The sequence below is a fragment of the Bubalus kerabau genome, chromosome 16 (assembly GCF_029407905.1).
Source record: "Bubalus kerabau isolate K-KA32 ecotype Philippines breed swamp buffalo chromosome 16, PCC_UOA_SB_1v2, whole genome shotgun sequence".
Classification (NCBI taxonomy): Eukaryota; Metazoa; Chordata; class Mammalia; order Artiodactyla; family Bovidae; genus Bubalus; species Bubalus kerabau.
This window is the reverse complement of record NC_073639.1, coordinates 58,767,951-58,782,401: the sequence shown is the minus strand read 5'-3', so window position 1 is coordinate 58,782,401 and position 14,451 is coordinate 58,767,951. Positions and strand designations below refer to the sequence as shown.

The 14,451-nt window shown below is 45.4% G+C and overlaps 1 protein-coding gene across 1 annotated transcript in view; it reads right to left on the bottom strand.

The window, feature by feature from the left end:
- Positions 1-14,451, bottom strand: part of CCDC63 (coiled-coil domain containing 63) — a 38,209-nt gene that overhangs the window by 23,294 nt on the left and 464 nt on the right. The window contains exons 2-4 of the mRNA XM_055550119.1: positions 6,811-6,908; positions 6,246-6,412; positions 2,634-2,823 (exon numbers count right to left, since the gene is read on the bottom strand). Of these exons, the coding sequence (XP_055406094.1) occupies positions 2,634-2,823; positions 6,246-6,412; positions 6,811-6,819 (366 nt within the window). The 5' untranslated portion in view covers positions 6,820-6,908. The remainder of the gene's footprint in view (positions 1-2,633; positions 2,824-6,245; positions 6,413-6,810; positions 6,909-14,451) is intronic.

Sequence of the window (14,451 nt, the reverse complement as noted above, 5' to 3'; positions counted from 1 at the left end):
AGTCAAGCCAGGTTCCTTTTCCACTTGGCTCTCCTTTCCTGTTCTATGCACAAGGCAACATCTTCAACACAAACCCACTCCAGCTCTCTTCTGATATAAAACAAATGACTTGTTTTGATTTATGGGAGGGTAGCGTCCTCCCCCATATATCAGGTGTGGCCTCTGCAGCTCTGAAGGGCTGCCTATCCCTGCCTGAGCTGACCCCTAGAGTCCTCAGGTTCCAGCTCCTTGCCAAAGAAGTTATGGCATCAGCTCTTGTGACTAAATTCAGAGCTGTATTCCCTTTGGCACCTTTATGTCAGACACTGCTTTTGTGATTATGAAAGTAATTAGGCTTCAGCCCAATGGGAGACATTACCCAAGCCTGTAGGTGAAGGGGAAATGCCCTGCTACATGAGATGCCCAGCAGGAAGGCATCAGCTTATTAATTATTCTGTGAGGCCAAGCAGGGCCCAGTGGTATCCTTGCCTCCAGTGACCCCTTGAAAGGACAAAGTTCTGGACACTGTGTGGTGGACACAGCAGGAGGGGATCCTGGGAGCTGGGATGGAATTAGACCAAGAGGGTTTTTGTGCTGGGCAGTGAGTGCCATACTCTTTGGAGGATTAGCAAACTAAATTGCCTTTTCTAATGTTTCTGAGAATCCACATCCCTGTTTCTTTTTTCAATTTTTCTTTGTTCACTTTTTAAAGCATTTTTTTTCCTTTGATGTGCAGCATTTTTAAAGTCTGTATTGAATTTGTTACAATATTATGATTTTTTTTTTAATGTTTTAGTTTTTTGACCGCAAGGCATGTGGGATTTTAGCTCCCCAACCAGGGATCTAACCTGCACCATCTGCGTTGGAAAGCAAAGTCTTAATCACTGGACCACCAGGGAAGTTCCCTCTTTGTTCACGTTTATTGCCTTTTTCTCATACATTCATATATTCATTCATTCACTCATTCATCAATGTTTATCAAACCGCTGCTTGATGCCAGACAACAGGGGTATGACAGTATCCAAGACAGAGTGGCCCCTGCCCTCAGGGAACCTACAGTCTAGGACTGGAAACAACCCAGGAAGCATGTTGAGTCCTAGAAGAGGGGAGACAGAAGATAATTTGGACACACACAGAAGGGGCACATAGCAGAGAAAAATGAAGGGACAACTATCCTGCATAAACAGCATTTGAGCTGAGACCTAAAGGATGAATAAGACTCCCACAAGCAGAGAGGATGGGGCCCAGCACTCCAGGCAGAGGGAACAGCATGTGCAAAGGCAGAGATGAGACACAGCAGTGTGGGTCCATAAAGGCAGCCAGTGCAGATGGAGCACAGAGGACAAGGGAGGTGGGGGTATTTACTCCAGGTTCCAGAGTGCCCTACTTCTCTGAGTACCCCCACTGAGTGTGCTATTTGTTCCTGTCCAGGAAACTAATACCAGGGGGATATACTTTAAACTGGAAAGAGGCCATAGAGAAGGCCTCCCTGAGACCTGAGAAAGTCACCTTTAGGCTGAGAAACGGAGAAGGCAAATGGCAACCTACTCCAGTACTCTTGCCTGGAAAACCCCATGGATGGAGGAGCCTGGTAGGCTGCAGTCCATGGAGTTGTGAAGAGTCAGACACGACTGAGCAACTTCACTTTTACTTTTCACTTTCATGCATTGGAGGAGGAAATGGCAACCCACTCCAGTGTTCTTGCCTGGAGAATCCCAGGGACAGGGGAGCCTTGTGGGCTGCCATCTCTGGGGTCGCACAGAGTCGGACACGACTAAAGCGACTTAGCAGCAGCAGCAGCAGCAGCAGCAAGCTGAGAAAAAGATAAGCAACTAGGGTGAGGCATTTGGGGGCCGCATATGCAAAGGCCCTGAAGTGAGAAAAGACAGCATTATTTGCGGGGGGGAAAGAGAAAGTCTTTTGCAGCTGGAGTGAGAAGACTTAAGGAAGGAATAACATGGGATGAGCCTAGAGGGGTAGGCAGGGGCTAGATCACATAGGGACTTTCAAACCACAGTAAGGGATGAATGCTGTCCAGCAAATGTCTCTAGCTCTTTGTTTTCTGGATCCATGAGGACTGTACTTCCTAGGCCCTTTTGTGAATGGGTAGAGTTGACTATTTTTGGATGAGTATGGGCTCTGGGGGTATTTATGGGTTTTGTAGACTGTCTTGAGTCAATGGGTCATGAGCAGACGTGACACACTGGGGCACTCAATTGCCAGGGTGAGACCCTCAGGATCTCATTTTTCTCTACCACAACCCCTGGCAATGTCCAAGATGGGGGCTAACCCATCAGCCTGGCCCCAGGATGAGAGGATTTAAGAGCCCCTAGCCAATCCACAATAGACCATAAATCATGTACGAAAAAGAAGCCTTTGTGGTTTTAAACCACTGAGTTGGGGAGAGGGAGTGTGTGTTACTGCAGCATACCTAACCTCTCCTGACTGATGCAGTAAGGATTTGGGCATTTATTCTAAGTGTAATAGGGAGGCACTGGAGACCACAGTGGGGAAATGGATCAACAGAACTGAGAGATTGGGGTTACAATGGTGGCAGAGACAGGTTTAGAAAAGCCAGCAGTGCAGCGTGTGGTGGGGAGTACACCTTCCCCTTGCTCAGTGTTCTGGTTAACCCTTTAAGAGAAAGACCACACCTTTTCATCCAGTTCAGCCAACAGCAGTTTCATTGATTTAATCAGGGCCTCGTAGTCCTCCTTAGTTTGCAGCAGGAAACGCAGTTCCAAGTAGTTTTTCTCATTGAGATCCAGGTTCCTGGAGGACTTGATGAGATTCAAAAGCAGGGTGATCTCATCCTGCTCCTCCTGCAGGGTCTTGATTTCCTTGCTGTTGGGAAAGCAGCACATGATTAACTCTGAACCCCTGGCTTTGCCTGGATAGGACACTCCAGGCCCCTTGACCCTGAAAGGAGACTCAGAGAGGTACTTCCCAACCCAGAGAGTTGGAAGGAACTCACACAAGGTCTCTAGTCCAGATCCTGAACTTACATCACCTCTGACCCAGTTCACTGCAACTTCCACTGCTCTTCGTCCTTCTCTGAGTGATACCTTTTTTTTTTCCCTCAGAACAATTTGCAGCTGTGCCTGTCAAAACCCATTACCTAGACATGGTGGGAGCCCCCAAGTTTTCTTTTACCAGCAGCTCACTGGCATCTGTCTGATGTTGCAGACCTTCTTTTCCAGCTTTCTAGCCAATTATCTCTGGTAATGACAGGCAAACCCATCAGACAGGATCTTTCAACTGTGTATCAACACAGAGCTGCACAGGAACCTCTAACCCCCACCAGCTCCTCTACTCGGGGGCTAATGATTTACGAAATTGGCTGACATGAGTCTTCTTTCTCTTCCTTGTCTACTCCGGAGAAGAAAGGGGGCCAAGGACGTGGGCAAATGGAGACTTTGAAAAGAAAAGAAGGCTCAGGAGACTGCACAGCAATTGAACAACGTGAAATGGCACAGAGGCCGAATTTCTTGCAAAGTCCTTGCAGCCTTTTCCTGCTGTTCAGTGTGATTTGCAGGCTTGCTGCCTCAGTGTCCTTTGGAAGCTTGGAGAAATGCAGCATTTCAGGTCCCAACCCAGGACCTACTGAATCAGAATCTGCTTTGCAACAAGATCCTCAGGTGACTTCTATGCACTTTAAAGTTTTGGAAGCACCACTCTAGAACAGTAAAGAACATTCAAAGGCAAAAGGTCTGCAAAGACTTTTCTATTAATGATAAAAAGCAAATATTTTAGGTTTTGTGGGCCAGAGGACCTCTGTTGCATCTACTCAACAGAGCAACCATATGAAACGCAAAAATGAGTAGGTGTGGCTATGTGCCAATAAAACTTCATAAAAACAGGCAGCCAGTAAGACTTGGCTCATTAGCCACTACTGCTCTAAAGCAGCACTGTCCAGTAGATTATTCTGCAGTGATGGAAATGTTCTCTAGTTGCTCTATCTGATAGCATCCACCAGGCACATGTGGCTACTGAGCACCTGAAATGTGGCTGGTGAAACTGAAGAACTGAATTTCTAATTCTATTAACTGTAACTAATTACCAATGTAAATGGCCACATGCTACTAGGGACCACCAGAGAGAACACCTAGTTCTAGAGCATCTTGTCTTCTAAACCTGACCCTGGGGACTTCTCTGCCCCTCTTAAGCCCCTCATGGGAGGGGTCTTTGTAAAGGTACAGAGAAAAAAGAGAGAGAGCAGGATAATCCATCAAAGACAGGCTTTCAGGGTGTAGTGAGGTCAGAAAAAAAAGCAAAAGGAAGGTTTGTCCATCTTTAGGCAGGGCTGGGCCTGCATTGAGGGGAGTGAGGTGCTTCAAAAATTAAGGAGATCGTCACTCTCAGGGTGGTATAGGTGCAAGGTCAGCACTGGGGAAAAGCACTTCCTTAAATATTGTACCCTAACTACCTCACTTACCTCAACCCAGTTTTCCTTCTATTTTGGGGTGTTTATGTCTACTCTTTCACTCCCCTCCCCCGCTTCAGTTCCATCACAGTGAAACCAGATCAAATGGGCTGGGGTAGGGTAGAGTAGGAGGCAGAAGAGTAAGAAAGATTCAAGAAAAACTGAAGACACACCAGGAAGCAGGCATTCCCTGATGCCCACACCAAGGACAGACTGTGATTCAAGATCTCCAGGCACAGAAGTGCAGGCTGTGGACTGCACAGCCCAAGGGAGCACCATCTACTTGAAAACGTATCACCAATTTGCTGATTTATTGTACTTTTCTGAGAGACAGTTCAGCTCAGTCATTCAGTCATGTTCAACTCTTTGTGATCCCATGAACCGAAGCACACCAGGCCTCCCTGTCCATCACCAACTCCCGGAGTCCACCCAAACCCATGTCCATTGAATCGGTGATGTCATCCAACCATCTCATCCTCTGTCGTCCCCTTCTCCTCCTGCCCCCAGTCCCTCCCAGCATCAGAGTCTTTTCAAATGAGTCAGCTCTTCACATCAGGTGGCCAAAGTATTGGAGTTTCAGCTTCAACATCAGTCCTTCCAATGAATATTCAGGACTGATTTCCTTTAGGATGGACTGGTTGGATCTCCTTGCAGTCCAAGGGACTCTTAAGAGTCTTCTCCAACACCACAGTTCAAAAGCATCAATTCTTCGGTGCTCAGCTTTCTTTATAGTCCAACTCTCACATCCATACATGACCACAGGAAAAACCATAGCCTTGACTAGACAGACCTTTGTTGGCAAAGTAATGTCTCTGCTATTCAATATGCTGTCTAGGTTGGTCATAACTTTCCTTCCCAGGAGTAAGCATCTTTGGTCATGTTTTAACAAAATCTCTTCATAACAATGATGTTTCCAACAGATGGCAGTAAAGAATCTTGAGAAAAGGCTGCCTTTTTCTAATTCACATAGTGATCGCATATTGACTAGCAGTGGCTCTGAGTAAGCCAATCCATGGAAAATCTAAAGAACTCCTCTAGCCTCGGAACTTCACACATCATCTAACAGTCAAATTTTCTTTCTAACAACAGGCAGTTACTTTCTGTATAAACATTTTAGACGTAGTTAAGGAATCACCTTTCCTTGGACGGAATCGAAGAATGCCTGTTTAACGTGTGTTTCTTCAATCCCTGAGAACACCTTTCTGTTGCCCAAGGAAAACTATACATAATTTCTCGGGCAACTCAATTTCAAATATTCAGTCTTGAAGATCCCAAAAGGCCACACAAGCAGGAAACGTCCTGTGGGGTATCCACTGCCGGGTGATTTCCCCTTCTCTGGGAACTCCCCACCTTCACTGCTAGAACCGCTGGGGATACCCATAGCTATTTTCCATCCTATAGTTCAACCCCCCAGACCACAGGTGATTGGGCCAGAAGCAGACACCAGACCCAAGCTGAGACAATCAGATTCTCCCTCTCCTGAGAATTCTGGGATGGATTCTCAGAATTCTGGAATTGATTAAGGACAGTCTCTCTTTGTGGCTCTTGGTAGCTCAAGAATTGGAGGAAGCCAGCTCCCACCAGCCACAGCCAAGATTTAAGAGAAGGAAAAACAAAACCCACGTGTTGAAAGAAACAGGAACCAGATATGGCTTCTAGTTTGGGTCCTTCCCTGAAACATGGGTGCTCTGCTCCCCTTGGGGTCCCCAAGACACCCTGAACTCTGAGAATATATCTCCTTTCCCCACTGAAGCTATCCCAAATGGGTCCATGCCCCAGAGGCCACATCAGAAGGCAAGCCCCATGAAACCAAAACCCCAAATTTTCTCTGACCATCACTTACCACTGGTTCATGATCTTCTGCTGGGAGCGGAAGTTAAAGGACTTCCGACTGTCCACCATCTTCCGGAACTGCTGCCTCAGCTTCCGAAGCTCCCCCTCAACCAGCTGCTCTTTGGTCTTCTCTGAAGGTTCCTGTGGACTTTCAGGGTCTTTTCTCCTGTGCTTCTTCTGGGTGATACAGGGTGGGTATTAAGCAACCGATTAGGTGACTAGAAAAGCCCACATTTCAACTCAAGGATGGAGGGCAAGAAGGGTGCTTGGGGCAGAGCTAGAGTTGAAAGACCACCCTTGGGTGATGTCAACTGCTTGTGTGTTACATGGAAAACCTGCCCTGGGTTGCTGGGGTGGAGAGGAGGCTGGGCCTCATTATTACATACTGAAGAGGTGGTCTTGCTGTGTGACCTTGGGTGAGTCACTTAACATCTCTAAGTCTCCAGTCTTTCATCTATAAAATGGGTGCACACAGATTTGCTGTCAAGATTCCATAAGCTAATATGTATTTAGTGGACAGCACAATGCCTAACCCCACAGTAAACCCTCTATATATAGGAGCTATTATTACCCACCGTTGGCATCTTGAAGGAATTGTGCTTTTCCTCTGTTCAGACACCGTACCCAAGGGAGCTCAAAGCCAGCAAGTGCTCCTTTCTGTCTCTGCAATGCCCTGTCCACAGTGGCAAAACAAAGAAAACTTGTGAGCCACCCCTGCTGGTGGTGCTGGACCCAGCAGCACCCTCTCCCTCCTCCCACAGTTTGGCACCAGAGGAGGACACGACAGATGGCTGCCCGGGTGTGAGAAGAGGCTTTTTTTTTTTTTTTTTTTTTTAAACAATGTTTTCCTGAAACCTGTTCCTCTCACAATTTATTATTAGGAGCCAGGCAGATGGTTCTGGCATGTTGGTTACCCTCTTGCTCCCTGTGTTCCCAAAGAAGAGGGGCAAAATGGCATCAAGGCAGTGTGTCCTCTGATGGGGTTACATCGAAATTCACCCAGCTTCAGCTGTGAGGACAACCCCCCTTGCTTTTAAAAGCAGGAGCCAGTGGTACTGAGAGGCATTAGGTATTCAGAGGCGGGAACAATGCTAATACTATGAGCCCATAGGGCTGTAAGATCCACTGCACCCCAACTTCCAGACTTTAGGAACTAAATTCCTAAACTAGAAACTCTGAGCTCCGCCACCCACTGAAGGGTCCTACGGTGCAGTGGTTTAAAGCATTGCTGTATCAACCATCGAATCTCAGCAAAAATTCCTCCATGGCCACTTATTAATTTGGACAAGTCATTTCCGTTTTCTGGGCCTTGGTTTCCTCATCTGGGAAATAGGAGAAATTCTAGAAGCCATTTCAGGTTGTTCAGCATGTAAGGCACTAAACAGGCACAAAGTAAGAACGCAGTAAATGATAGGTGTTATGATATGGTGTGATATGGGTCTTTTCATATGATGACGGTTCAGCATAAAAAATATTTATGTGGGCTTATGGGGCATCCAGCATTCCTCTGTCTCCTGTAGCAATACCTGGAATTTCCAGTAGGAAGCCACACCCTCCCTCACTCCTGGTCATTTCCGGATTGGAACCTGTGACTCTGGATGGGCCAGTCATAGTGTCAGAACTCTGGCCAATCTGCATAATCTCAGGGCCCTGGCCTGAGTGATCAATTCCATGATAAGTCCATGACCCCAAGCAGAGTAAATGGTGGAATTTAAGCTTGCACATTCAGGAAGAGAGAAATTCTGTTTCCCACTGCACTTTAACCTATGTGAATGAGGTTGCAAGTGGCCGGCAACCATCTTGCCTCTTCAGGGAGCCTAAGAATAAAGCTATCTTGGAGGACAGAAGACAAACTCAGGAGAAATTTAACCTTGGGGGAATCATCTGAGGCCCTGGATATAGCCAAGCCTGAAGATACTCTGGGTCATGTCCAATTACATGAATCAGCATATTCACTTAAAGTAATCCAAGATGAGTTTTCTGTTGCTTGCAACCAAATGAGTTCTCATGCCTGAAGTAACTAAATCTCTTCAGCACACAAACTAAGAGGCGGCTGCTGCTGCTGCTAAGTCACCTCAGTCATGTCCAACTCTGTGTGACCCCATAGATGGCAGCCCACCAGGCTCTCCCATCCCTGGGATTCTCCAGGCAAGGACAGTGGAGTGGGTTGCCATTTCCTTCTCCAAAACTAAGAGGCTACTGTGTGCTAAACATTGTAGGGAATTCAGGTGTAAGTCAATCTTCAAGGTGCTATGAACCCTGCCCTAGGTAAAATAGTGGGAAAAGGTGCACAAAGAAGATGATTTTCAATTTGGGTTTTGAAGGATTAATAGGAGTTCACCATGCAGAGAAGAAAAGTGGGGAAGACATTGGGGGTAAAGAGAACTGCCTGGGCAAAGGCTGAGCAGCAAGTTAATAAAAGGAGTGTTCAGAGACAGGTGTGTGCTCTAGTATAGATCGCAGCACCCACTGGGAATAGCCAAGAGGTTTGGAAAAGCCAGTATGTTCCTTAAAAGCAGGGGTGTAAGAAGATCAGCCTTTAAGAGATGAGGCAATTGTCTCCCAACAACCACTTCTCCTTCATGAAGAATTGTTGCCACGGTAGCTGCCTGACCAGGGCTTATACTTCCCAACTCCTCCTGAATCCATGCAGGCCTATGAATTCTCACCCATGGGATGTGAGCACAGAGATGTGTCCCTTCCAGACCATGACTTTAAGAAGTGGATGTGACATTTCCATCTTCTCTCCTCCACTCTGACATTTATGGGAAGTGCAACCACAGATGGGCAGAGCCACAAGACAGGTCCCCTAAACCAACTTGTGGAAGAAGTCACCTGCCAACCATGAACATCCTCATTGGACTGTTACCAAAAAAAGAAATTAATTTCTATTATGTTAAGCCAATGAAATGTGGCAATATCTTGGTTAGAGAAGCTATCTATAACATGCTATAGCTAGCATGACTCTTAGGACAGCCTAAGTTCTTCTTAACAGGACTCATTTTGTCCCTCCTCAATATGCCCAGTTCTAGAGGATGAATCATGATTGGTTCCCACTAATCCTAGTAACCCTATTTCCCTTTGTCAATGATTGGTCAAAGGATGAGCATGTGACCCAGATCTGGCCAATGAGACTTCAGAAAAAGTCTATTCCTATTCCTTTATGACAAAAAGAGCTTGTCCATATTCCCCTTTCTTTTGCTTTTGGAAATTATTGTGAAAGAATGATAGTTGGTGCTGGAGCAACCATCCTGTGACCATGAGGAGAAATATCACTGTCACACTAAAGAGAGAGAAGAAGAAATATGGGTGGAAATTTAGGTCCTCACTGACACTGTTTGCCACTGCCCCATTCTTAGAACAGCCTACCTCTTGGCTTCTTGTTAAGTGAAATAGTTAAGTGTCACTACTGTTTAAGGTACGCTTATCGAGTATTTTCTTCAATGCAGCTGACAGCATTCCTGCCTTACATGACCCGCTACCTTGAAAATGATTCTCTAGCTGCTGGGTGACAGGACAGTAGTGACTGAGACTATAGGACCTTTGACATTTCCCTAATATGTTCTAGGGGGTTTCTAGAGGGTTTGGAGACTAACTGAATTTTGGTAAATCACAGCTGAAGGAAAATATCTATTTCTGGAAATTTTCCACATACAGGGAAGTAGAGTAAAGACTAAAGTTCTATAGCTTGGTTATTTCTGGAAGAGCCCTCAAGGTAGGCCTAGAGGCTATAGCAGGATTTATAGACTGAAAAGATTTGGCCAAAGGATACTGACTTTAGATCAGATCAGTCGCTCAGTCATGTCTGATCCTCGCGACCCCATGAATTGCAGCACGCCAGGCCTCCCTGTCCATCACCAACTCCCAGACTTCACTCAGACTCATGTCCATTGAGTCGGTGATGCCATCCAGCCATCTCATCCTCTGTTGTCCCCTTCTCCTCTTGCCCCCAAATCCCTCCCAGCATCAGAGTCTTTTCCAATGAGTCAACTCTTCGCATGAGGTGGCCAAAGTACTAGAGTTTCAGCTTTAGCATCATTCCTTCCAAAGAAATCCCAGGGCTGATCTCCTTCAGAATGGACTGGTTGGATCTCCTTGCAGTCCAAGGGACTCTCAAGAGTCTTCTCCAACACCACAGTTCAAAAGCATCAATTCTTCGGCGCTCAGCCTTCTTCACAGTCCAACTCTCACATCCATACATGACCACAGGAAAAACCACAGCCTTGACTAGACAAAACTTTGTCGGCAAAGTAATGTCTCTGCTTTTGAATATGCTGTCTAGGTTGGTCATAACTTTCCTTCCAAGGAGTAAGCGTCTTTTAATTTCATGGCTGCAGTCACCATCTGCAGTGATTTTGGAGCCCCCCAAAATAAAGTCTGACGCTGTTTCCACTGTTTCCCCATCTATTTCCCATGAAGTGATGGGACCAGATGCCATGATCTTAGTTTTCTGAATGTTGAGCTTTAAGCCAACTTTTTCACTCTCCACTTTCACTTTCATCAAGAGGTTTTTTAGTTCCTCTTCACTTTCTGCCATAAGGGTGGTGTCATCTGCATATCTGAGGTTATTGATATTTCTCCCAGCAATCTTGATTAAAGCTTGTGTTTCTTCCAGTCCAGCGTTTCTCATGATGTACTCTGCATATAAGTTAAATAAACAGGGTGACGATATACAGCCTTGACGTACTCCTTTTCCTATTTGGAACCAGTCTGTTGTTCCATGTCCAGTTCTAACTGTTGCTTCTTGACCTGCATATAGGTGTCTCAAGAGGCAGGTCAGATGGTCTGGTATTCCCATCTCTTGAAGAATTTTCCACAGTTTATTGTGATCCACACAGTCAAAGGCTTTGGCATAGTCAATAAAGCAGAAATAGATGTTTTTCTGGAACTCTCTTGCTTTTTCCATGATCCAGCGGATGTTGGCAATTTGATCTCTGGTTCCTCTGCCTTTTCTAAAACCAGCTTGAACATCAGGAAGTTCACAGTTCACATATTGCTGAAGCCTGGCTTGGAGAATTTTGAGCATTACTAGCGTGTGAGATGAGTGCAATTGTGCGGTAGATTGAGCATTCTTTGGTATTGCCTTTCTTTGGAATTGGAATGAAAACTGACCTTTTCCAGTCCTGTGGCCCCTGCTGAGTTTTCCAAATTTGCTGGCATATTGAGTGCAGCACTTTCACAGCATCATCTTTCAGGATTTGGAATAGCTCAACTGGAATTCCATCACCTCCACTAGCTTTGTTCATAGTGATGCTTTCTAAGGCCCACTTGACTTCACATTCCAGGATGTCTGGCTCTAGGTCAGTGATCACACCATCATGATTATCTGGGTCGTGAAGATCTTTTTTTTTTTTTTTTTTTGTGAAGATCTTTTTTGTACAGTTCTTCCGTGTATTCTTGCCATCTCTTCTTAATATCTTCTGCTTCTGTTAGGTGCATACCATTTCTGTCCTTTATCGAGCCCATCTTTGCATGAAATGTTCCCTTGGTATCTCTCATTTTCTTGAAGAGATCTCTAGTCTTTCCCATTCTGTTGTTTTCCTCTATTTCTTTGCATTGATCGCTGAAGAAGGCTTTCTTATCTTTTCTTGCTATTCTTTGGAACTCTGCATTCAGATGTTTATATCTTTCCTTTTGTCCTTTGCTTTTCACTTCTCTTCTTTTCACAGTTATTTGTAAGGCCTCCCCAGACAGCCATTTTGCTTTTTTGCATTTCTTTTCCACGGGGATGGTCTTGATCCCTGTCTCCTGTACAATGTCACGAACCTCATTCCATAGCTCATCAGGCACTCTATCTATCAGATCTAGGCCCTTAAATCTATTTCTCACTTCCACTGTATAATCATAAGGGATTTGATTTAGGTCATACCTGAATGGCCTAGTGGTTTTCCCTACTTTCTTCAATTTAAGTCTGAATTTGGCAATAAGGAGTTCATGGTCTGAACCACAGTCAGCTCCTGGTCTTGTTTTCGTTGACTGTATAGAGCTTCTCCATCTTTAGCTGCAAAGAATATAATCAATCTGATTTTGGTGTTGACCATCTGGTGATGTCCATGTATAGAGTCTTCTCTTGTGTTGTTTGAAGAGGGTGTTTGTTATGACCAGCACATTTTCTTGGCAAAACTCTATTAGTCTTTGCCCTGCTTCATTTCGTATTCCAAGGCCAAATTTGCCTGTTACTCCAGGTGTTTCTTGACTTCCTACTTTTGCATTCCAGTCCCCGATAATGAAAAGGACATCTTTTTTGGGTGTTAGTTCTAAAAGGTCTTGTAGGTCTTCATAGAACCGTTCAACTTCAGCTTCTTCAGTGTTACTGGTTGGGGCATAGACTTGGATTACTGTGATATTGAATGGTTTGCCTTGGAAACGAACAGAGATCATTCTGTTGTTTTTGAGATTGCATCCAAGTACTGCATTTCCGACTCTCTTGTTGACCATGATGGCTATTCCATTTCTTCTGAGGGATTCCTGCCCACAAGGGTAGATATAATGGTCATCTGAGTTAAATTCACCCATTCCAGTCCATTTCAGTTCGCTGATTCCTAGAATGTCAACATTCACTCTTGCCATCTCTTGTTTGACCACTTCCAATTTGCCTTGATTCATGGACCTGACATTCCAGGTTCCTATGCAATATTGCTCTTTACAGCATCAGACCTTGCTTCTATCACCAGTCACATCCACAGCTGGGTATTCTTTTTGCTTTGGCTCCATCCCTTGATTCTTTCTGGAGTTATTTCTCCACTGATCTCCAGTAGCATATTGGGCACCTACTGACCTGGGGAGTTCCTCTTTCAGTATCCTATCATTTTGCCTTTTCATACTGTTCATGGGGTTCTCAAGGCAAGAATACTGAAGTGGTTTGCCATTCCTTTCTCCAGTGGACCACATTCTGTCAGATCTCTCCACCATGACCCGCCCATCTTGGGTTGCCCCATGGGCATGGCTTAGTTTCATTGAGTTAGACAAGGCTGTGGTCCTAGTGTGATTAGATTGACTAGTTTTTTGTGAGTATGGTTTCAGTTTAGGACCTCGTTAAATTATAGAATTTTGTACAGCTCCAATTTCATATGGTCCAGGAGCTTTTCTATATCTAAAGACTTTTGATCCTAAGTGGATCTGTAATGCACCTTTCTAAAAGTATGACTAAAAGATATCTGACATTCACGGACAATGTGATTTCTCTCTTTGATCTTCAGTCTCCTCATCTGTCAAATGGAGATACTCATCCACATGCTCAGTACAAAATAATGTATATAAAGCTCTTTGCGCAGAGCCTAGCACATAATAGCTGCCTGATGAAGGTACTTGTCTGTGAATCACGATTTTTAAGTATCAGTTTATCTTGCCCTTGAGCTAATTGGCTGTGTTGTGTGTTTTCCCCCAAGAACTGGAGACTCCATCAACTTCTACCTTTTTGCTGATACACATACACACATACACACACACACACAAACACACACACACACACACACACACACACAGAGAACCAGGCTCCTCCTCGGACACTGGCTTTTCTCCAGCTTCTAGACGCCAACACAGACCTTTCTGTGCCCTCTGGGCTGGGCCCATTCTGTTCCCTGGGAAGAAATCCACCCTCATTCACACAGCTTGGACTTCAGAGAGCCCTGCAGGGTGTCCTGGCCCCTGGCACACCACCCTCTTGGTCAGGGTTCTCAAACTCAAGGCCCAAGGGGCAAATTCAACCTGCCTTCAGTTCTGGTTAGCAGGCAGTGTTTTTAAATGTGAATGTGGGTCGTGCTCTCTCTCTCTCCTGGCTACTGGCTCTATTCCTCCCCATTGCCTAACTCCTCCTCCCCTCAATTCCCACATTTCCTGTATTGGGAGCCAGCAAGAATTTGAGAATGCAGTTCTTGGGAGGAATCTCAAAGCTGCCCATGCAATGGAAAGTGTTAGCAAATCCAGAGGTCTGGGTCAAGGAGCATCATGAAAGTGCCTCCAGCTCCTTGGACCTCAGTCTACCCACTACAGTATCTGTAATCCTGGGCACATGATTAGCTCTTAGCAAATACTATTGGAATGAATGACGTCTCCTAGTGGGTGGAGACTTTATTGTCTAATATTTAATTAGCTGAGGTAGAGGGGGCAGACTCCTCCTCTGTTGCTGAATTTTAACAATCTGCCCTGACACCCCCCACCCCGGAAGGGCTCTGCAGGGCCCCTCGGACAGTCTACTATGTGGATTATAAATGCCA